Source organism: Columba livia, chromosome 7 (assembly GCF_036013475.1).
Source record: "Columba livia isolate bColLiv1 breed racing homer chromosome 7, bColLiv1.pat.W.v2, whole genome shotgun sequence".
NCBI classification, from domain to species: Eukaryota; Metazoa; Chordata; class Aves; order Columbiformes; family Columbidae; genus Columba; species Columba livia.
The window spans coordinates 13,324,452-13,346,324 of NC_088608.1; the positions used below are offsets into that span (position 1 = coordinate 13,324,452).

A 21,873-nucleotide genomic window follows, 5' to 3' on the forward strand; every position below is an offset into this window, starting at 1 on the left:
TTTTACTCCAGTACTAAAACATGTTACCATATACAGAAAGAAACTGAAGTGAAATGATAATTAAAATCCATTAATTGATTTTATAGCACTTATAATAACATCAGGTTTGCCTCCAACTCCAGCCAAATTTGTATGCTTTGTTCCTTTACTTACTTGAATTAAAAAATGTTTTCTTACCCTTCAAACAACGTTATGTAAAAATGTACACACATCAGCTGCTGTGTCTATTTATAAGACTTCAAACGCTACAAAGTGAGACAGAACGATAGTTTATAAGCCCAGCAAAACAAGGCACTGTGTCTAAATAACAACTCTTAGCAATTTAAGTGGAAGTAGTTAAGAGCACATACTGCCCTTGCACTCCACGGACACTTTTCAAGTGAGTGCTGAGGAGCCCTTACCTCGCAGGGACATCAGCCGTCTGCTGGGATGGTGGCAAACCCGCTGCCGCCAACAGAACCTCCGTGCTGCCTCTCTCTGCCTTCAGGGCCAAGGCAACGTCATTTCCCAAAGGCCCATTGGAAATCAGTCCAGTCTGAATTGCAGAGAACATAAAAGGAAACTGAAATAAAAAACTGTCATGGCAAGACAAGCTAATTTTTCAATGTGATTTACTTATAACAGTAAAAACTAAGATTCATCAAGTTCCAGGGTGGGTTTTGGTAAGCACAAGGTTCTTGAACTTTACGGCATTTAGTCAGAATGTAACACAGCAAAAAAAAAGTTTAAGTATTAACAGGATATTTATGTTGCTTGATTTACTCCAGCTGAATTAATTTGCCTTATTTTTGGTCTTGTACATTATTTTCTGGGCCTTCAAATTATTACAAATTATTATATTTTACTCGAGCTCCTGTTTCTTAACCATGACAAGAGCTTTCTTTTTTATTTTCTTTCATTGTTAAGGAACAGTCAGATAACTCACTGGCACTAACCACCTCGGTGTAATCATGGGCTGGGAAGACACCTACAAAAAGCAAACAAACGCTCATTAGAAAAGGTTAGAAGTAGCTGAGAACATTCTTGAAACAATATTGCCTCCCAAACTGATCCTGGGTATTTGTCCATTGCCAGTGTTCGAACCACTGCAGACGATGTGATCTCACACCAAAAGGCAAATGGCCCCGCACAGCCCGCAGCTCCCACCCGCTCCCTCACCGACACGCACTGTTGCAGGTTCAGCACGGTGCTCCCTTCCAAAAGGCAAGTGAACCCACTTTTTTTTTCTGCTTTGTGGATGAAGTTAACCAAGGGTGCACTTCTGTGAACAGGTTAAAGGTCCTACTCCTCCCCCCGTTTTTTGATGCATGCAACTTAACTCCTTTTTTGCTGGCACAGATTACAAGAGATTTTTTTTATCTATATAAAAGGGTTGATTTGTATTAGAAATTTATTTTCAAGTATTTATTATATATATATATAAATATATATGTCTGTGTGTGTATATACACATTTACATATAATTTCCGAAGTAGTATATATACCCAAAAGCCTGAGAAGCAGGCTGACACTTGCGGGTATACTAAAATAAGACCACAGGCCCTTGCGGCACAGATACAAGTCAACTCTTCAGGTTCCTTCACTTCCATGACAAAACAGCAGGATCTACAGCCCTACGCCAGCCACCCTTCATGGAGGGGACATCTACGCAGGGATCCACGACAATCACCACGTCACTTTACTGCGGGAGATCCAAGCCTGGTGGACAAATACTAAAGCCAGAGGAGAGTTTGTGTAAAAACCACTGTACGTGTGTGAAGGAAGAAGTTTGGTTTTTAAATACATTTACCCGAGGTGTGGCTTCTGTAAAGTCAATTAGATTCTCTGTCAATGATGTAAAGGAAACGTCCTGGTCATCTGGAGTGCTCTATGGAATAAATCAGTTTTGAATTGAATTGCCAGTAGTAACCAGATAGGTCTCCTGAATACTCTAGAGGCTTCCCAAATTACAGAGCAGTATCCTTAATGAACACCACTGTTTATCAGGTCTGTTTTCACAAACCTTCCCATGAGACCTTTTTTAATAGCCTTTTCATTTCACTTATTCTCATTAGCGTACTGGAAACAAAGTCACTGCAACGTGAGCTGTGAAACTGTCCCACTCCCCTGTGTGAAGACGGGGCACCGCGCCATCCAACAAGGTGGTCGGCACGGTCTGGGAGCTGAGTATTTCAACTCAGAAGATGAGACTGATAATTATTCAGTGGGATCAACTACATAATGCTGGTTTAGAGGGACAAAAGCTAAAGGCCATGGTGCTTTAGTGATCCAGAATAACCCCTGAGTCTGCTGCAGCAACAGCAGAGTCCAGTGTTAGACTCCTCTTTTATTTTGGAGGGGGCAAAGGAGAGCTGACCCCGAATTACTATGTGCATTTCATGAAGTCCAGTTAAAAATTATCTGATCCTTAAGGCAACCAGAATACAACCAATAAACATTTCACTTTAAACTTTCCCCTCTGGAGTTCTTTTGATAGGAATTGCCTATGTCAGAATTTCACGCCTGTCACCTCTTTCCTCATTGGGATGGCAGGAGATCCCCACTGGTGTGAGAACTATCAATTTTGAAAAATAAGTGTCCGGCAAAGAACCTGGAAGGACACCCAGAAACGGCCTCTGGAGAGATCTGCACAGTGTCCCAGCCTGCTCCAGAAAGCGCTCTCTGGCATTCAGCAATGACGGGTATTCACTGAGTTATGGGAGGCACGTAGCAAGGTGTGCTCTGCTTGCCTGGAGGCACCAGTAGCTCAGAACGTGACACACAGAAACCTTCCAAGCTGGCAGGTGGCGATACCTTTGAAACAGCAGCTTCCTCAGCTGGAGCCAGATTAGCTGGAATCAGCAGGTCCTCATGGTTAGAGGCAGCCTTGTCCTCATTTAATGCATTCCTGAAAGGAGAAAACATTCTCATCAACACACTGCCTGAAACACAGTGCTGCTTCCCTGAAAGCTCAACCCAAAAACTCGACACCAGTTCCATGTGAGGCAGACAGAAGACAAATGTTTGTGTGTTTGTCGAAGTAAATGCCTTCCAACCTCTGCAGATTACTGCTCCCTTTCCTAGTTTCAGCTACAGCTATGTAGAGACCTGACCGTATCAGTATCTTCTGTCTCAAAGGATCTTCAGCCCTTGTTTCTAATTCGCCTGAAGCCTTCCCTGCCATCCTCTTATCTTCCTCTTCAGAGACAGCGGCAGCAAGACATCAGATATTTCAGCTGTTTCAGAAGATGAGAGAGATTTGCTTGCTGCTTGCTAGGATCCTCACCCTGAGGCCCGGCCTATGCTGATTACCTCCTGCAACAGTAATTAAAGATGCATCGGTAAACCTGCTCAGTTAGATGTAGCCTAACTGCTCAGCAACTGTTCCTCAACTTTTCAGACATGCTCATGATAATCTCCACATGGTTCCCTTACCCCAGAAACACGTTTTTCCTGAATCACTTACAGAACAAAGGTGTTTGAGGCAGGGATTGCTTTCAGCAGCTCTCTCGGGTCTTGAAATACTGGACTGGTTGCTGGGGAACTACTCTGTGTTTTCCCTAATGGGAGAATGTTCCTGGCACAAAACAACAAAAATAACACAAAATAATAAACAGGTACAATATTCCACAGAAAGCTCTCAGTGAGTCAGTTGTTACAGCGTATTTTGGAGATTGCTAGATGTACATTTTATTCAATATCCCCATGTGCTCTTTGAGGTCTGATACATGCTCATATTCACGAATGGTCGAGAGATTACATGCCGTAACCCATTAACTTTTCCAATGCCTGAAATCCCACTGGTATTAGCACTCATTTGAAATTCAGTAGTTCTTAAGAAATCAACTGTCAGTGTCAGGTTTTTGTATACAAATTTTTTTCTCCACTAGAAAACAGCTTCTGTAAGCAGACCCAACCCCTCTCCCCACAATGAAGTTGTTTGTGGGTCAGAAATAACTGCAGTGATTGAAGCTGCTGTTAGAACAATGTCTATCAAATTAAAGTATGGGAGAATACAGAGTATCTGGATTACCTTGTATATAACAAAACTTAGCAACTGTGCTGCTTGCTGGTTTTCATTTTAAAGACACTTCACACTCACCAGGTCAAGCTACGCTATCACAAGGTAAAATGCAATGATCACCAAGCCACTGAAAGGCCACACTGAACTGTACAGCACTCAGTGCTGTACTTGGGTAACAAGATCACATGTTTCTTCCAAAACTGTTCAGTACCTGGCAGCAGCATCCTGAATATTGGAATTCTTGACACCTGTCAGGCTGTCTTCTCTTATGACCTGAGAGGAAAAAATGAATGAAGATATACATTTCTGACACCTGTTTCCATCTTGTGTCAGTTCTGAGATCCACAGAAGAGCTGAGTGGCTCCCTCCCAGCATGAAAGTGTGTTGTTCATCTACTGCTCAGGGACTCGAAAAATCAATCCTATGTGAAAACTTCAGTGCAAAAATAATTCACAAACATAGCCAAATAAAAACCATTATTTGCTATAAAATTTAGTAGAACATTCTAGAAGCATAGCCTTAGTCACAGAATAATTTCTTGGTTAGAAGGCAACCCCTGGAGGTTATCTGGCTCAGTCACCACTCAAACCAGGCCTTATTAAGGGCCTTGTTCAGCTCCATGTTCAGTATCATCAAGGATGGAGATTCCTCCTAGGACAACCATTCCAGTACTGGATGACTATTATCATGAAGGAAGGCTGAAAGGCTCTTTCATTCTACTCTGGACTTTGGCTCTTGGAGAACCTGTACCTGCAAGGCACCTTCTCCAACACCAGGCAACTGAAGGGAAATAAAAACATTCAAGAAATGTCACAACCACTCTCAGCTGAGCATTCACCTTGTGCCCTGCTTCTGCCTGGGCCTTCAGGATATTGCTTTTCATATCTGCTGGAAGCCACGTTGCTGCTGCGACTGGGCTCTCAATTGCATTCTTAAGACATTTATCTGTCAACTTTACCACTTCATCCTAGACATGGAAAAAATCTTCATTAGCAGCAGTTCCCACATGGAAAAGTCTGGGCTGAAGTTTATTAACATCTCTAAATAACAACAAGGCTCTGAAAGTCAGCAGATTTACAGTGAAATGAAAAGGCTATTTCTTCCTTTGTTTTGAAATGCAGTTGTAAAGTCACAACAAAACATAAAGTAAAAAAAAGCACGATGCTTACAAGTGGAGATGCAAAGCACCGCGCTGAAAATCCAGCATGCAACAAGTAAAACAGACCCTAAATTTGCAGCCTGGTTTACTGATAGATCAATATAGCAACCAGCGTATTATATCAGTATAGCATAACTATAAGTTGATAATTTACTCTCAAATGCAAAGTTGAGATTATTTTGATCTTAGAATGCACTTATAAATTAGAACAACAGTTTAATGTGCTGTTAGCTACCTCCCCCATAGCTGACTCTATCAGAGCAAACTGGCAACCAGATACGTAAAACAATTAAAAATACGAAACCTTTCACTACAGTATATTGCATTATGTGAGCTGCATTTCTTAATGATAAAAAATGTTAATTAAGCATTCAATCTAATAATTGCTATTTGACTAGTGACAGAATTTAATTAACTGAGTGGAAACTAAACCTGGTGACCTTTCTTCTCAGGGTAGAGCTCAGCAGAGGGAGACAGAGCCTCGCAGTCCTTGCCATCCGCCACCCGGGCTGCCCCCTCAGGCTCTGCCTTCCGCAGCAGGGACAACCCCACTGCACCCTGAGTGCAGGGACTGCGGCAGGGCCAGAGGAGCGATGCCCAGTGCATGGACAGACAGAGGGGGGCAGAAGTTCAAAACAAGGTGCACACCTATGCCCGCACCAGCTCTCCTTTAGCTTTTTCTTTATTCACAGAATTTATTAACTGGAAATATTAGTGAAAACTTTCAGGTTATTAGGTCTTCAGGGAGGTAAAAAACATTTTCTTGTCTCCCTCTGAATCATGTTTTGAGGCATCTGCATGGGAACTTAGAAGACTACCTAAAGAACCCATTTTAAAATCTTGACCCCAGTCAGCACTGAATACAGAATTTTGCAAAATCTTCAGGGGTCACTGTCAACACAAAAAGGTATGAGGAACAACCACCAGTGTTACTAATGACTACTGCTACCAGACACTAGGAGATGCAAATTAACATAATTCATGAAGACTAACAAAACAATAAAGTATTAAACATTTAAGTGGTTGTATTTTCAAGAAGCTCCTGGAATTGCCAAAAGTCTGGAGTTAAAACTGAAATAATAATAATCATCATCATCACAGTACCCAACTGTGACAATCTCTAAATCCTCACGCTGGACCTCACTGAACAGGATGCTGTACATTTGGCTATTTTAACTGAGCACGTGAGTACACTGGTGCTTTAAGCACCATTTTGTGGCTTAACTTCCCTCTCATCTTCCTTCACTCGAACAACCAGTTAGACTAGGTCACTCTAGTCTATTAGCAATTATATTCCAAACTTTTCAAAAGATTAGTACTATTAAGAAATATTTTAATGCAAGCAAGTGTAAGTTCTACACCACCAAGAAAATATTTCCATCAATATTAAAGACATTTTTTCTCAATACTTTCTATTTTGTGATTGAAAAAAACAGTGGTGTTTTTATTTTATGGAAAAAGCATATAGCTAGAGGGGAAAGCATCTGGCACCTGATAACGCCTCAAGATGTCTAACTTATAAGACACTTCAGTTGTTCACATAAAACAGTAAAGCTGCTGGGATTTGTCCGTATTTTAGCTCATTATGAATGTTTATTGTTTCCATGTACTAGACAACCTGTATTTGTACTTTACTCTTCAATGAAAACACGGAGCTAGGCAGCGATGCGGGATGGGAAGGAAAGATGAACGGCAGCAGCGGGGCGTGCGATCCCCAAGCTTTGTGCTTCTGAGCAGCGTTCCTGGCGCCACTGGAAATCACTTTGTGCAGGGAGATGGAGTCTAACACAGGCACATTTTGGAGCAACTTCTATTTGTTCACAGATCACAACGAATTCAGAAAAAGAAAACCCTCACATCCTTGCATTTCTGACTCTGGAGCAGATTTGGACATGGCAAAGGGTGAACTTTTTATCGTTCATTTCACTTCAAAAGCTGATGAAAGGCAAGCACCGGTGTATTTAAGAGCTATTTGTTCTCTTTGTCAGATCTGGTCACTGCACTAGTGAAAGCTGGGAAAGGACAAAGTCGCATTCTTCCATCCCAGCAGATTTTGGCAGGGAGCAGTGGTGAAGAATGAAGCCATTCATTCCCCCTTCCCAGTTCTCATTCTGTAAAGATTTCTCCTTTTCTCTAAAAGAACAGAGATGGCAAGATAAATATTTCCCTAGCAAAGAAATCAATCAAGACTGATTGATTGGAAGTACAGAATTATGTAATGATGATGCTAGCTGGCAATCTCTGACCCTCACAGAAAACAGTTGAAAATATTTAATTAACAAAGCTGAAGTGAGCAGTCCATTGGCATTTGACAGCGTCACTTACAAACCTCAGGATGCAGATCTGCCTTCATAAGCAGCAAACTAATGCTTTTCCCCCAGGCTTTTTACCAAACCTTTTGTGTGCTATAACTGCTTCTACATAGGTAGGTATCTCATGCACTGGTAAAACTTCAGGGAGATGAGACATGCTGAAATTTGCTATCACACAGTTTCAGATAGGTCACTGGAACTCTGTGTTCATCTCAAGTATTGTAAAGGCAAGCTCCAGGATCCAAGCTCATTGCAAGGTTTTAGTGTATACACTGCAGTTCCATTTGGTTCAGTCAGAACCAGATGCCACAAATGCCTCTTTTACAAGTAGATTAAGAGCAGAACTAAGTGCAGGAGGAGAGCCAATAGGTACTTTTTATAACAAAGTGCTTCAAAAGCAGGAAATAAAGTGTTTTTTTCTTAGGTCACTCTTTTCAGGACTCATTTCCAAACCATTAATCTTCATCTTTTACCACAACTGGGGGTACTCATTTCATGCTACTGTTATCTACATGTCTTTGCAATTTGAGGCATACAGAATTCATAATATACAGTCCCTAATCTTTGTCCAGCTTTTTAAACAAACACTCTCAAGTAATTTCTTGGTAAGCTACATCATAGACTGAAAAGCTTTATTCCGTCTTTTCTATCTGAGGAAAACCACTGACGATCTACTCTTACATTTTTGCAATACAGTTTGCACATCCTTCTTGGAAGCTGAAGTCTGTTTTACTCAAAGAATCACATTGACACACGATCCACACATCATGTATTTCTCAGTTATGTAGATGTTCTTTCTCTCTAATCAAGTTATTATCACCCCAGTATCTGTAACCTCTAATATCCAAAGTTACTCAGCACCTCACAAGACAGCAGCTGGACAGCTGACTGTACTGCATTGGCAGCTGCTGTTAGATTAGCTCATTACAGAAATCTTATCTCGCTTACTATGCATCAGACACAACTCAAAAACCACTAAGACACTTTCGCTCCATTCTCTCCATCGAACCAATTCAATGTTTTGGTTTTTTTCCCCTCTCTTCTGAACTAAAGCAGAGCTCAACAGGCAAAAATATTCTGAAATAAGCTGTGTTCATTTGCTTTAGTTTATACAGAGGCAGCGTTTCAGCACAGCAGGACCTACAGGCTACTGACTAATCTTCTTAGAGACTTGGTAATCTTGGTAACGCACTCACCAAGCAGAGGTACTGCACAAGGCATCCCTGACAACAGACCTTAAAGGGGACAGGAGCAGAACAGCATGCAGCACCCAGGGTACCCAAGCAGCAGCCCTCCCTCACACAGAGCAGGGGAACACACGCTCAGCAATGGGCTTAGCCCAAACATATACTGCTAAACACCTCTCTTGGCACCTGGTTCATTTTACTATTGAGGGAGAAAGAAAAATCACAGCTGCTTCACTGGAATTCGGATAAATCCTCAGGCCTCTCTGCAAAGGATGGTTGTAGAGAGAGAACACTGCCAGGTGTTTCTCTGCTTCTTCAAAATGCAATCAAGCACCCAAATTCCTAACACAAAGGAAGCAGAGTAAGTTGTCTTTTTGTCTTTTTTTTCATTTATAAACATATGATTTATTTACAGGCAAACTTGGAGGCAAACCTAAATTCCAATTTTTTTGAAGCTCATTAAAAAAAGGATATCCTGCATGGGTGCAGTTGTCTGATAACCAGTGAATCTCTGAAAGTTCATTGCTGTTGTATGGGAAGATCCTGTCCTTTCCACCCCTGCTAGCAACACTACTTATTTCACTACAGCTCTGGCGTTTATTTGACCCCCTCCATGAGCTTATTCAACAACTTCAAAAAAAAGTTCAAAGTAATTTTTTTTGTTTGTTTGTAATTTTGTAGATTACAATGGTTCACCGAAACATGCAATGATTCCTGGAGGTGACAGGAGAGAGGGAAGGAAGAGCAAAGAGGAGTGAGAGGCAAGAGAGCCCTGGCCCTGCTCAAGGCACTGAAGCTTACTCTCTGGCTCAGCTGCCCATGGAAATGCAGCCTGATTTGCTCAAAAGGGTTTCTGAGAGCACTAAATCAAATCACATCACACCTCTTCGTGTAAACACACGCAGCACTAACACCTGCTTTAGAGAGTCGGTAAAAACTGGTGACTTAATGGGAGGGATGGATCACAAGCAAACTTTTCTCAAAACAAAACATCAAAACAACATTCTGTGAGGGTTACTGAAGGCAACTCAACCCCTCAAAAAAGAGGGAGAACTATAAACCACTGTAACCTACAGATAAAGACCACAGAGGCACATTTCAAGCATTTATGCCTTTTGCTCCCATTGACCCCAGAAAATGTCACCAGGCTGCAGTCTGCATACACGCACATGGACCTCTGCCCCTCAACCTTACCTCGCTGCCCCATCACACACAAGTTTCTACATTACAAAGCATTTGTATTTTCTTTACTGTCCCCTTTACTCACTCATATTCTTAAAAAATCCTGCAAACAGACCAAGGCAAGCAGAAGACTCTTCAGACTGATCTGAAGAGCACTCAGTGGCTCTGCCAGGAGGGATGAAGCCCAAGTACCTGCATGTTTATGTTTATGTTGGGACGCTCAGCTGGCACCGGGCTGTTGCGCTCTGTCTCCAGCTGCTGTCTCAGCTTTAGGAATGTGTCTTCGAATGCTGAAAAAGACAGAAAATATATCATCTTGCTAATGTCACGGTGGAATTATTTGACTTGTAACTTGCATTCTTCCTGAACGTGAATTATATGATTTTAAAGTTGTGGGGAAAGGCACTAGGATGGAGGGAAGCCTCTTGCTCCGCTCTATGTACTGAATCACAACACTCTGCACTCCTGCAAGTTCATTTACCAGCCACCCTCGCAGTGAGAGAAGCAGGAAGAGGTAATCGCTCAGATGGTTGCACTTCAGTCTTTGTGGCTGAAGTCAGATCCCATAAAAACCTGTGACTTTTCCCTTGTACCTTTGTCCTTGGTAATAAACTGCCTCCAGCTGAAATGGGGAGAGCTGACTTACATTGTTGTCTCAAACTGCATGACTCAAAGTCATGACGACATCTTATAGAGTTCTTGAAAAACTGGTGGCAAATTACGGTAATACAGTAAAATAAAATAAAAAGGCAGCTCTTGGAAGCAGTTAAGGACAGTTCAGTAGATACACTGACAGCAATATTAGAAATTTCACAGATGGAAGACTGATTGTGAAACAGACTCTCCTTGAAAACGATTTGTTAACATTTTGGTGGAAACCTTACACTGAATTCCTAAATGCACTAATTCATAATACTGCAGTGGTGGGGGTAAAACTACCATTCTGCATGTAATCTAAGGGAGCTCTCTAAAATACATCTGGGTTTTTGTAAGAAAACAACCTCATAACAATGTAATCAGTCAACTTTGACCTCACATGTCATGATTATAGGGAAAAATCTCTAAGTTTGCTTACGATCAGAGTCTGCTTTTTCAGCAGCAGCTTCCTTTGTGCCAGGATGAGGGCAACTAACAGCCTCTTCCGAATCTCCCGTTGCCAAGCCAACGACTGGACGGCCCGCGGCATCATCAACACAAGTTTCTGGCAGCTCTGTGCTGTCTAGCAGATCAACAAGGGGTACACTGCCGGGGCAGAAAGATGGGCAGAGATACGCAGAAGCATGTTACCATTCTTTCTGTAACACAAAAAAAGCTTTAACACATGCAATGTCCTTCTTCAAGCTATCTTCTGGTGATCAGACACATTCTGTTAAAATTGCTTCAGGTAACGAATACACATTGGCTTTTTGTGAGTTTAAAAAAAAAATTAAAAAAGAATATTTCATGTCTGTAGAAGAACTGATTACATCACAGAGCAGGTCCACATTGTATGCTGCTTTATCACATAGCATTGGAAAAAGTGAAGGGAGAAGGAGGGAAGATTTTACTCATTAAATTTGCTTTTTGGAATGAACATCTGAAATTTTTCTAACAAACTTAAGGTACGTGTTATGATTTTTACAGGTGGGAAAGAAGAGTAGAAAGAGTGAAGTTGATACTGTTCACAAAAGGCTATTTGTACAGCACTTCATCCAACACTTGTGAGCAGGAGGGTGCACCACACTGACACTATGTTATGGTTACGCATACATATCACTACTTTCAGTTTTATTAACTTGGGCAGAGATATGAATGAAACCTGAGCAGTCACATTTTAAGTGAACCACAGCATATATTCTGTACACTGCTAGGATCGCTTGTTTCACCTCCTTTGCTTTCTAATGTTTCCATTAAACATCTCCTCTTTATTGTGTCCTACTGTTTGTATTTACAATGAAAATAGAAAAAAAAAATTACAAAACCAGAAGTTATATTATGGTGCTTATATTGTGCAAAGTCAGGAATCTCACCCGTCTCTTCAAAGTTCAGGAGCAATTAAAGCTATCCCAGCAGCAAACGAACGAACAGGGAAAGAACTGCTGCTGCAGAGCACGACAGTGAACCAGACACCCCGTGCACAAAACTGTACTTGGATTGTCACCCGTTTCAATCAACAATCACACATTGTTTGGTTGCAATATTTGTTTAAGAAGAAGAAACTATCACTTTTGAATGTCCTCTCCCAAAAGCGAGAACAAGGATACCAAGCAAGTTATTCATCACAATAGACTTCACCCTTTCACACACATAGACAATTCCTACTTGACAGTTCAGACCAGCTTCTCCCTTATCACTGCTGGGTTTGTGCCCCTTAACTCCCCCCCCAGCCCCTGGAATTTGGAAGCAGCCCTGTGTCACCACTACAGGCTCCAGGAAAAAACTCCTCCTTCTCACTCAAGCACCCAAAAGAATCTTTCCAATGTTAAATATATACCTCTGAAACAGATTACAGGATATCATCGTTTTAGTGCTAATAATGTACAAATCATCTTAAGACAATTAATTGTTGTGAGGCAAACTGAGGTCACTTGCTTGATTCTCTTAAGCGCTGGAAAAAGAAGGTGCTAGCAAATGAAATAACAGGAAATTTTCAACCTATTGCACAGCCTCTGTGTGGACCACTAATTGGAAATGGCAAGCAGCAGACTGCTCTGCAAAGGGGGATTGATGGATACAGAGAACTTCAATTATTAGAAATAATAGGCAAGAATAGATGCTCTTCCACTTAAGAGCAACAAAGAAAAGAGGCTGAATCCCATACCTTATCATCAGAGGATGCCTATGCACATCAGAGAAAATGTTTTACAATCTTCACATGAAGCTTCACTTCACTTCTTTCTATTTTCTGACAGTTTTCTGTAAATAGCCTCCCAAATGTTTAACATGACAACCAGCACAGGAAGTTCAGACTTTGCCTGCAGTACAGAGATGCTGATGGAACCAGATATAAGCTCCTATGAACTCCACATAAGGCAGGTGATCTAAAGCACTTGTAGCACTTCTTTGCACAGTAATCTTCTAATGCTTTTCTTAGCATTGCAGCACAGCGAAGAGAAAATCGGTGAAAAATGAAATTTATCTTCATTAGAAAATTGCTAGGGTAATTACCCTAGCTGTCCCCCCGCCATGACAACTGCAGCAACATTTACTAGACAGACACGAGAGCTGATTCAAAAACCTGCCCACTAGAGTTAAGGGCAGTCCTGAAATCTGGTGGCATATTCAAATGGCATACTCAATGTCTAGTGTTGCTCCAAAAGCAGCGTACTACTTACATTAAGGTGAGGAAAGTTTATAGAAAATCTTATTGCCATCTGTGCCATGGGATGGAGGACTGGCTGAGGCAGCAAGTTCAACGGGAGGCAGCCCCCGCAGCTTCAGCCCTGCATCACAGCAGGGCCTCAGGGAGACCAAAGGAATTTTAGGCAAACTCTAGAGAAGCCTCCTAAGCCAAGATTCACATAGGAATTGACCCCATTTTGCCTTTAGACCCACTGAAACACCTACTCGGCCTCCCTGAGATAGGCAGTCACAAGAAGAAAGTCATACTAGGGAGACTGGACTTTGCAGGCACAAAAGACGAGCTCCTCAAAGAACAGAAAATTGTTTGAGGCCACCCAGATTCTTCACCCTCTTCAAAGCATCAGTGGGAAGTCTCCCACGCGAGCTTCATAAACAGCCAGACTATGGAAAGTAGAAAGCACAAGATATTATTTTCATCACTGCACAGAATTTCTGACTTCTCTTATAATAAAACACTGATGAAGTGTCATGCCAATCACAACAGAAATAATCAAAGGCTTCCCAGGAAAAGGAAGGCTTCTAGGACAGTCCGTGTGCGGTGCTCAAGAATGAAACAGGCATTAGCTTTCCACATTTCTGTACTCAGTCACATACAAAGGGATACTTGAACTTTTCATAATAGGAAGTACCAGGCTTTATGTCTTCAGAATCAACTTCTACGAGCACATTTTAAGAAATATTCTGATGGAAAAGCTGATGAATGATACCAGGAGTTCAAGCCGTACAAATAATTAAGAATAAAGGAACAATCAAGGGTTTTTACTGCATGGAAAGATTTGTCATCCCACTAATAAATCACACAAAGGTTGTTACATGCTCAGGGAACTCCCACAGTTAAGGGAGTTAGCTACTGTCTTATTTCTTCTTTTTGCCTGACAAATATATTGATATTAGTAGGTACCATACAGCATATGCATAAAGTGACTGACAAAGCTGTCACTTACAAAGGGTAGGATTTTTTTTTTTTAAATTTCCTAGTTGAAAAGCAAAACAAGACTTCATTCTAGTTTGTGGAATACAATCTGCAAAATACAGTAACTATCCAAGCCTGCTGCAACTTTTGCAAGTAATCTAACTTTAAACAGCATGGAGCACTCACTTATTGTTTTCAAACTGGCAGTGACACAGAACAGTTTCTCACACTGACTCCACAAGGAAGTAAAATAGTATTAAATTCTTTGTTAATTTCCTTTATTTTGGGGCATTCAATGCTGTATCTCAAGGTAAGAAAAGTAACAAATTTAAGCCTGTCAGCTTTTCAGATTTTTTTCCTAAACCAAAAAGGCAAAATATTCAGAAACAAACAAACAAACAACGTCCTTCTCCTTTTAAAGTGAGGACTTCTTCTGTCCCCCATTTGTTCAAAGGTAATTCCGAATACGGACATGGCCTAATGTAGGCAAGTCAACAACTACAGGAAAAGAAAAAAAACACCCTTAGGAAAAGGTTCTGGCTGCAGAACCTGGGTGGATGTTAAGCAAAGATATATCACCACCACACTGTTTGGAAACACATCCATGTGTTTCCTCGGCGCCATTCCTAGAGCTCATGCCCTGTCCCTGTAAAAGTGCAGCTGGGTGTTGTTGGCATGAGTGTGGTAGAATTTCTCCATCTGCTATTGAGAGCTGTTGTTTGCCCTAGTGGAATTCAGGATAATAATTCTCAGCAAAGGGCCATAAAGACAATAAAGGGTCTGGAGCATCTGACATAGGAGGGGAGGCTGGGAGAGCTGGGACTGCTCAGCCTGGAGAAGAGAAAGCTCAGGAGGATCTCACCAATATGTATAAAAACCTGCCTGGGGGAGAAAAGGCAACACCCAGACTCTTCTCAAGCGAGCCCAGAGACAGGACAAGCAGCAATGGGCACAAACTGAAATACAGGAGATTCCACTTAAACACAATAAAAAAACCCCACCTTTTTGGCTGTGAGGATGGTCAAACACCAGAACAGGTTGCTCAGAGAGGGTGTGAAGTCTCCGTCCTTGGAGATACTCAAAACCTGGCTGGCATTGTCCTGAGCAACCTGCTCTACTAAACCTTGCCTTGAGCATGGGGATGGACACAGTGATCTCCAGACATGTCTTCCAAACTCAATTATTCATGAATTCTATGACAGCTACACAAAACTTCTGATACCCAAGGAGCAGCCACTACCTACATGAGCACATCTGAAGTTAAAACTCTGCAATAAAAGACTGACTTGTTATTGCAACAATGTTCTTGCATTTTAAATACAAGACTATTCCAAATTCCTCCACTCAAATTAGTGGCTTCTTCTCCCTCACCTACACAGAAATTACATGAAATTTTGAAGTTAAAACACCTGTTTTTCCTTTGCATATTTCTACACAACTTTACAAATAATAAAGAAACAAAGAGGTTTTCTTTGCTCCAGAGGTTTAACATCCACCTTGTACATTCTAAAAATAAAAAAAAAGGACAACAGATTGCTCTAATCACGGCTGTAGATCCCACAGATCTTCAATACGTAGCTTTCAAATCTTTCCTTTCTTTTACACAGACTTGTAAAATAGAGGCTCATACCACATCAGCAATCTCTTTCCCCCTGTCAGAGGCAAAGGTGAGAACAAAACAACTCAGGCAATACCAAGTTATGTCCGGACTGAAACTGACTTTCTTGGTTCTTCAGGGCTGGATATCTGAAAACAATGCTTTTGAATTTCTGGGTTCTGTGGCAATTTGAAAATTATTCAAACAATTTGAAAATCATTCAAACACTTTATCTTAAAATCCAAATACAAGTTAATTTTATCCCTCCTCCCCCCACCTTTTTTTTTTAATAGGAAACAAATATTGCAACTTAAAAGCAGCTAACTTCAGAAAACACGTGAAAACACAGTGCGTTCCAGGGTAAAGGTAGTTCTTCATGTTGTTAAAGGGCGCCAAGAACACCAGTGAGCCAAGAAGCTGGAGTCTTAACCTCTGACTTAACAATTAACCTCATGAATCATATGGTAGGTCTGGTGCTTGTGATGAAATATTTCTGTTTCATTTCAACTGGAGCACAGCAGCAAAAAAAAGAAGGAAAATTATCTAGAAAGTGAAAAAAAAAATACCCTTTGCCTTTTCAGGAATTCTGATAATTTTATTCTTAAAAAATTAAAATAATTCTATTCCATTTCCAAACAATATTTTTCAGAAGATGACTTGTTAAAAAAAAAAAGATAGTTTTCAAATCAACCATCTATTTTAGATATTTTTAAATAATCATGGTTCAAAAAGGGGGGAAGATACACCCTCTGTTTCCCTAAGATATTTGAAAGCACATTATAACCCACTGGTTGCATGTGCAGCTTTATTACAAATTGGACTTCATGCATGGCTCTCTCAAAGTCAAACCCAGATTAAAAACCAACCAAACAAAAAAACCCCACAAACTTTCAGTCATTAAGAAAAAACCTTAAAACAATTAAAAAGATATATATATATACTCTTTTTAATGTAAGAGTGACAGATGGCTTCTGGCCTGTATGTTATATTTTCTTTAAAGACTAAATACCAACAGTATGATATGCAGAGCCTTCGTAATAAAAGCTTTTTTCCCCTTCTATAGTCAGCTTTGGGTCCATTGTTCTTGTCTCAGGGACAGCTCAAAACGTAATTTTCCAGCCTGTGCTAGAAAGCAGCCTGGAGCTCCAGACCAGCCCAGGTCTCAGAGACTGGTCATGGTGGTTTGCACAGCGTAGGTACCAGCACCGCTATGCATTCCCGCGTTCTTCACATTGCGCTCATGGACAAACGCGGCGTTCTGTCTGTCCGCAGCGCGGGTCCTCGGCGGGGCCCACGCATCCCACGGGTTTCCACCTCGGTGACAGCGGTCCGCAGCATCAAAGGGCCTGGATCATCGGGGAGCGGGAGGGGGCACAATTAGTACACAGGTGTGGATGAGGAAGAGGGTGGAAAAGTAGAGCAAAGGTGAATATGAGAAGGTTGGTGCAAAAAGGCAAGGGAAAAGGGCATTGCTGGAAGGTACATGCTGAAGGAAAGAAGCATGCAAGTATCCGTGCACATGGCAACACTGTCAAATAAACCCCTTTTCTGCTCAGTATAATGCACATTTTTGCAGAAGTCTGAAACGACAGGTTAAGCTGTCCCATGTATGCATTGCTTACGCTTGCAAAAGGAAAAGCACTTCATATTTCAAAGCGCTTCACAAAACTGAGCAGGAACCACATGTGTTTTACAGATAGGAAAAAGTAACGTGATGGAGGCACGGAGCTCCCAAGGACACCGCGCATTTTATTTGCGGGAAGCTGAAGGGGTTTAAGTGGCAGCTCTGAATGCACACCCGAAACAAGCATCTATAAGCAACACTGGTTTTCAAACTCACTGGAAAATGCAGATTGTAATGCAAGATATAAAATGGGAGAAGGAAACAGAAGCTCAGAAAAATGAGCATCACTTAGCAGGAGCAAACAAAGTACACACAAGTCATTCGCAATTTAGTTGACTAAGGGGCTAAACACTACTGAAGAAGGTGATTGTAGTTACACTTGATTAACATAAACTTAGTTGGAAAAAGAACCGTTTTAAAACGTGTCACAACACAAACTAAGAACCTGCTTTATAATTTTGCATAAGAAGGCATAATGGTTCATAAATTTTAGATTTTGAATTCTTAATATCAAAAGCACAGAAATGCTGGGCACCAAGAGGAGCAGGGGAGAACACTCACCACTTTAAACAGCGTTTTGAAAAATATTTTTATGCAGGAGTCCTTAAGCTAGAAAACTGTAAGGCTTTAGGCACAAGCATTTTCAAAGCAGCAGGGGTAAGTAAGTAATTAAAACAGTTGAATTTTAAAAGACTTTTAAAAATGGACAATGGTCTGTTAATTGCTGTCTGTCTTGTACTAGGATCCTTCACTGAGGTGTTTTGGGAGAGGCTGATGCAAGGTCCAGTCAGGTATCAAAAATGTGCTTGGAAAAAAAGCACTCTCTCATAAAAGTACTCAAGCAAGGAAATTCCTATAACAAATGGATTCTACCTTCTCACGTGCCAGAAAGGCCGGTTTCAGAACAGCCAAGCAGCCAGTGCATGCGCGGGAAGGTGACAGGAATTAAGGCAGGGAAGCAGAAAAGCATGCAGGAGTCATGACAGCGGCAAATGATTAACACTCGGGAATAGTCCTCCTTTAGAAGAGAGAGGAGATTTATAGAAAGGTCACCCATGGGTAAATTTGGAGCTTTGGTGTTTTTTCATGAAACATGCTGAGGAAGTGACCCACAAATACTGAAGTATCCAATCCTCAACAGTTGGTTACATTATTTTCCCATTTCTCTAATTTAAATGGTTAAGTGAAAGCTACATTCACCGGCAAGAAAAAAAATGCCCCATTTATTCCACAAAGGAAAAGAAATTATTAAACCTTTGTTTCTTGTTCTGTTTTAGCATAGAACCAGCTTCTCGAGGAAAGACTACATTTAGAAAAGCACGGACTGTGTTTTAGGCTTCCCAGCCTTGCAGCTGACACTCCAGACTGTTTTCAGACCATGCAGACCAGCACAATTTTCCTGTACTGACAATTTTACAGGAATAGAGCAAAGAAAAAAAAATAAAAATACTAAAATCCCTCCTATCTGGCAAAGCACTTTGTAGAATCTGGCACAATTGCTGTTGGCAGCTGCAGCATTAACATTTTAAATTAAAGGAAACATCGATGTTAGGAAGGGATCTAAGCTGCGAGGCAGCCAATACAGGCATCTGCCAAGCGGAGTACAAAAACTCATGAGGTCAGGACCTGACTTCTAAACCCCTCCAATCTAACCATCTACAAAATCCCCAGTGCAAAAGATTTTGGTGTTCTCAACAATCCTTGGCAATCTCTCTTTAAAAGAAGACTATTTTTCTGACAGAAAGTAAAGATAATTCATGCAGAAACAGGCCAATTAAAGACAGTAGCAGTTGGACAGAGATCTTGTTAGCAGCATTGAGACACCAAGACCTGAAGGCGCAACAGCCAAATCACAGCCCCCACAATAAATACATATGTTCTGGCAATTATATTAACCTAACCCCACTACCCATCTAGGAAATCAAAATGTAGCTCAGTCACTGACTCCGCTCCAAACTGTCGTCTTCTTCCTACAGCTGGATTTGCCCTTTATAACAGGCAGTATTACAATACTTCCAGTGACCACATTATAATCTCTTGGACAGGATATAAGTGCCTTCAATAATAATGATACATCTCTACGAAACGTAACATATAAACTGTATCAATTGCCAAGAAGCTTATTTTCTTTATGGCATATTGTTTTGGGTTACATGGAGGTATTTTTTATATCCACTCACACTCTTCTATAGAAAGGCTCCATACTGTGGCAGCTGGGATATAAGCTTAGATTCCTTGACAGTGTTAAAACAGACAGGCTGAAAGGTCTTAATCCTAAAACAGGTGTACCAAGACCAAAACTGAAAGACTGGCTAAAGAGCCTTCTCTGCTTCTGAACAAAAGCAGTGGAATTTCAATATGCAGCAGAAACATTGCAAATACCAGCAAGAACGCTAGCACGAATCAGATACCCAAGAAGAGCTGTTTGGAGCAAGAATCAAACACTTCCACCAAAGGAAATACCGGTTTCTAGCACGCACCTTGCAATGAGACCAAAATAATACAAATAAAACCACATTGAGAATGCTGAAGAATAAAGAAACCACCACCTTTCACCCACCACCATGGGAAGGAATCGAGCGATCAACAGGATCTCACCATAGACAAGCACAGATTTCAGATACTAGACAAATCAAGGGCAAAAGAAAGAAAAACAGCATTGATCACGTGTTCTGATTGAAACTTCAACAAAATGCAACACATAAAGCAGAATTACCATCCCCATTATAATCCAAAATCCATAGTATTAAAAGTCTTTAATCAATAAGATTTATGAAATTAGAGTTCATTTGTCATTACAATGTTAGAAACAGTTATCGTCTACTTTTAAGAGATACTGAAGTAAAGTAGGTTCATAAGCCCAACAATTGGAAAAGGACCTTCCCTCTTGAGGGCTGAAATTGCTTTGGATAAGAGCTTTTGTGTCATGCTGTTCCATCACTTCTGCTCCTGGAGAGCCTCAGAGAAACCAGAATTACCTTTCTAGGATAAGCCACGCTGCCTCTGAATGCACAAGAAGCTGAAAAAATTAAGACCACGTGTGCACAAGTACTGCATTGATATATGTCAGTATTGGTTTTGAAATAGCTTTGCAATATAGAATTAAGAAAAGATAAATGATACGTACATTTATCTTCAAATAATCCTTGCTTTGAAATACATCCAATCCATAAACCAAATACTCTGATTACACGAAACCAAAGCTCTTATCTTCAGCTTCTGTTATTTTCCTCAAGTTCCCATTCTACCCAAGATAATAAAAAAAAAAAAATCACTTTGCCCATTTCAGAAGGTTCAAAAGATGATTCACAAGGATACTGGTTTACAAGGTTCTGCGTTTTGTTAAGGATCAAGGTAAGTCCTTGGACCCCATGATACCAAGCAAAGGGTTACAAGTATTATGGCAAATGAGAAGGACTTGGCTCTCTCTAAGACTTGCAAATGCTGTTCCTGATTTAATAATTTCTTCAGCTCCTTTGGTTGGTAGTGACTAAGGCTGCTGTCCTCACCTCCTTACACTACATTAACAGCAACAAATCAGCTGCATCATCACTAACTTGACTGTCAACTTACTCTAAAGATACAAAGACAGGAGCCTATTTAAGTGAAGATAAAGAAACAGCCACCTGAATCATGCATAAGCAAGCAAAATTCATTTCCCAGCAAAGCAGAACATACCACTTCTTGTCTTGCTGGCTGGTTCCTGGGCTCCTTGGGAGGTTTTCTATTTCTACTAAGACCGGGGCAGTAGGAACCGCTGTTAGAACAGGTAGGTTTGGCTTTGCATTCCAGACCTTTGGAGACAGAATATAAACCAAGTTACTATACACACATTCATGAAGCAATGACACATTACACATAGCAAAACATATCAACATTCTCCTTAAGCACAAAGCTAAAGCAGGGCTGTTTTCTTCCATTACTTCCACAGCACTGGATACCTGTGCCCAGTCTTTTCTAGTACTGGGATCATAATGAACACAAGGCTGCCCAAAGATTTCAGTAAAAAGCTATGGCCTGCTGTGTCCTTTTCAAATTCACACAATTATGCTTTCCTTCTGTAGGTAACTTTGCAGTAACGAGTGGCACCTTTGGGTTGCAGCCCTTTGGACTGCCATTTGAAACATAACTGCTCCCCCAAAAAACCTCGTTTTGCACAGAAGGCAAAAGGCTGATCAGAGCAGCAATCTATCCGTCTATCAGCAGAGACTGAGCACTTTAATGTTAAAACAAACCATAATCCTGTTTCCACCAATTTGTGACCCCTCCTGTTGCACTCAGCACCTGAAATGCTCCAGAAAGTGCGACAGGGTCTTTCCAAACTCCAAATCCTGTTTTTTTGATACTCAGGAGAGTTACTTCACACTAAGGTTCCTTTTCAGTGACACAGGGTATTCTGGGTACAAGTATTGAAGGGACAAGTCTCTGATTCCCTTCCTGAACTCAGAAAACACTGTGGGTTTTTTTGCTAACAATGTATTCTTTAATTTGCAGATGCATTCCCATCTTTCAGAGAAAATAATACTGTAACCAGGAGTCAACATAGGTGCTGAT

General features: G+C 40.9%; 1 protein-coding gene across 4 annotated transcripts in view; it reads right to left on the reverse strand.

Moving 5' to 3' along the window:
• Positions 1-21,873, reverse strand: part of EPB41L5 (erythrocyte membrane protein band 4.1 like 5) — a 59,676-nt gene that overhangs the window by 5,561 nt on the left and 32,242 nt on the right. For 2 of the 4 annotated variants that reach the window (XM_005512340.3, XM_065070613.1), the window contains 10 exons: positions 20,998-21,113; positions 10,919-11,085; positions 10,036-10,133; positions 4,842-4,970; positions 4,215-4,276; positions 3,446-3,556; positions 2,794-2,887; positions 1,790-1,867; positions 926-967; positions 402-535 (listed from right to left, as the gene is read on the reverse strand). In XM_005512340.3, coding sequence (XP_005512397.2) covers positions 402-535; positions 926-967; positions 1,790-1,867; positions 2,794-2,887; positions 3,446-3,556; positions 4,215-4,276; positions 4,842-4,970; positions 10,036-10,133; positions 10,919-11,085; positions 20,998-21,113 — 1,031 coding nt within the window. The remainder of the gene's footprint in view (positions 1-401; positions 536-925; positions 968-1,789; positions 1,868-2,793; positions 2,888-3,445; positions 3,557-4,214; positions 4,277-4,841; positions 4,971-10,035; positions 10,134-10,918; positions 11,086-20,997; positions 21,114-21,873) is intronic. The other 2 variants (XM_065070615.1, XM_065070614.1) reach the window with 2 other exon arrangements.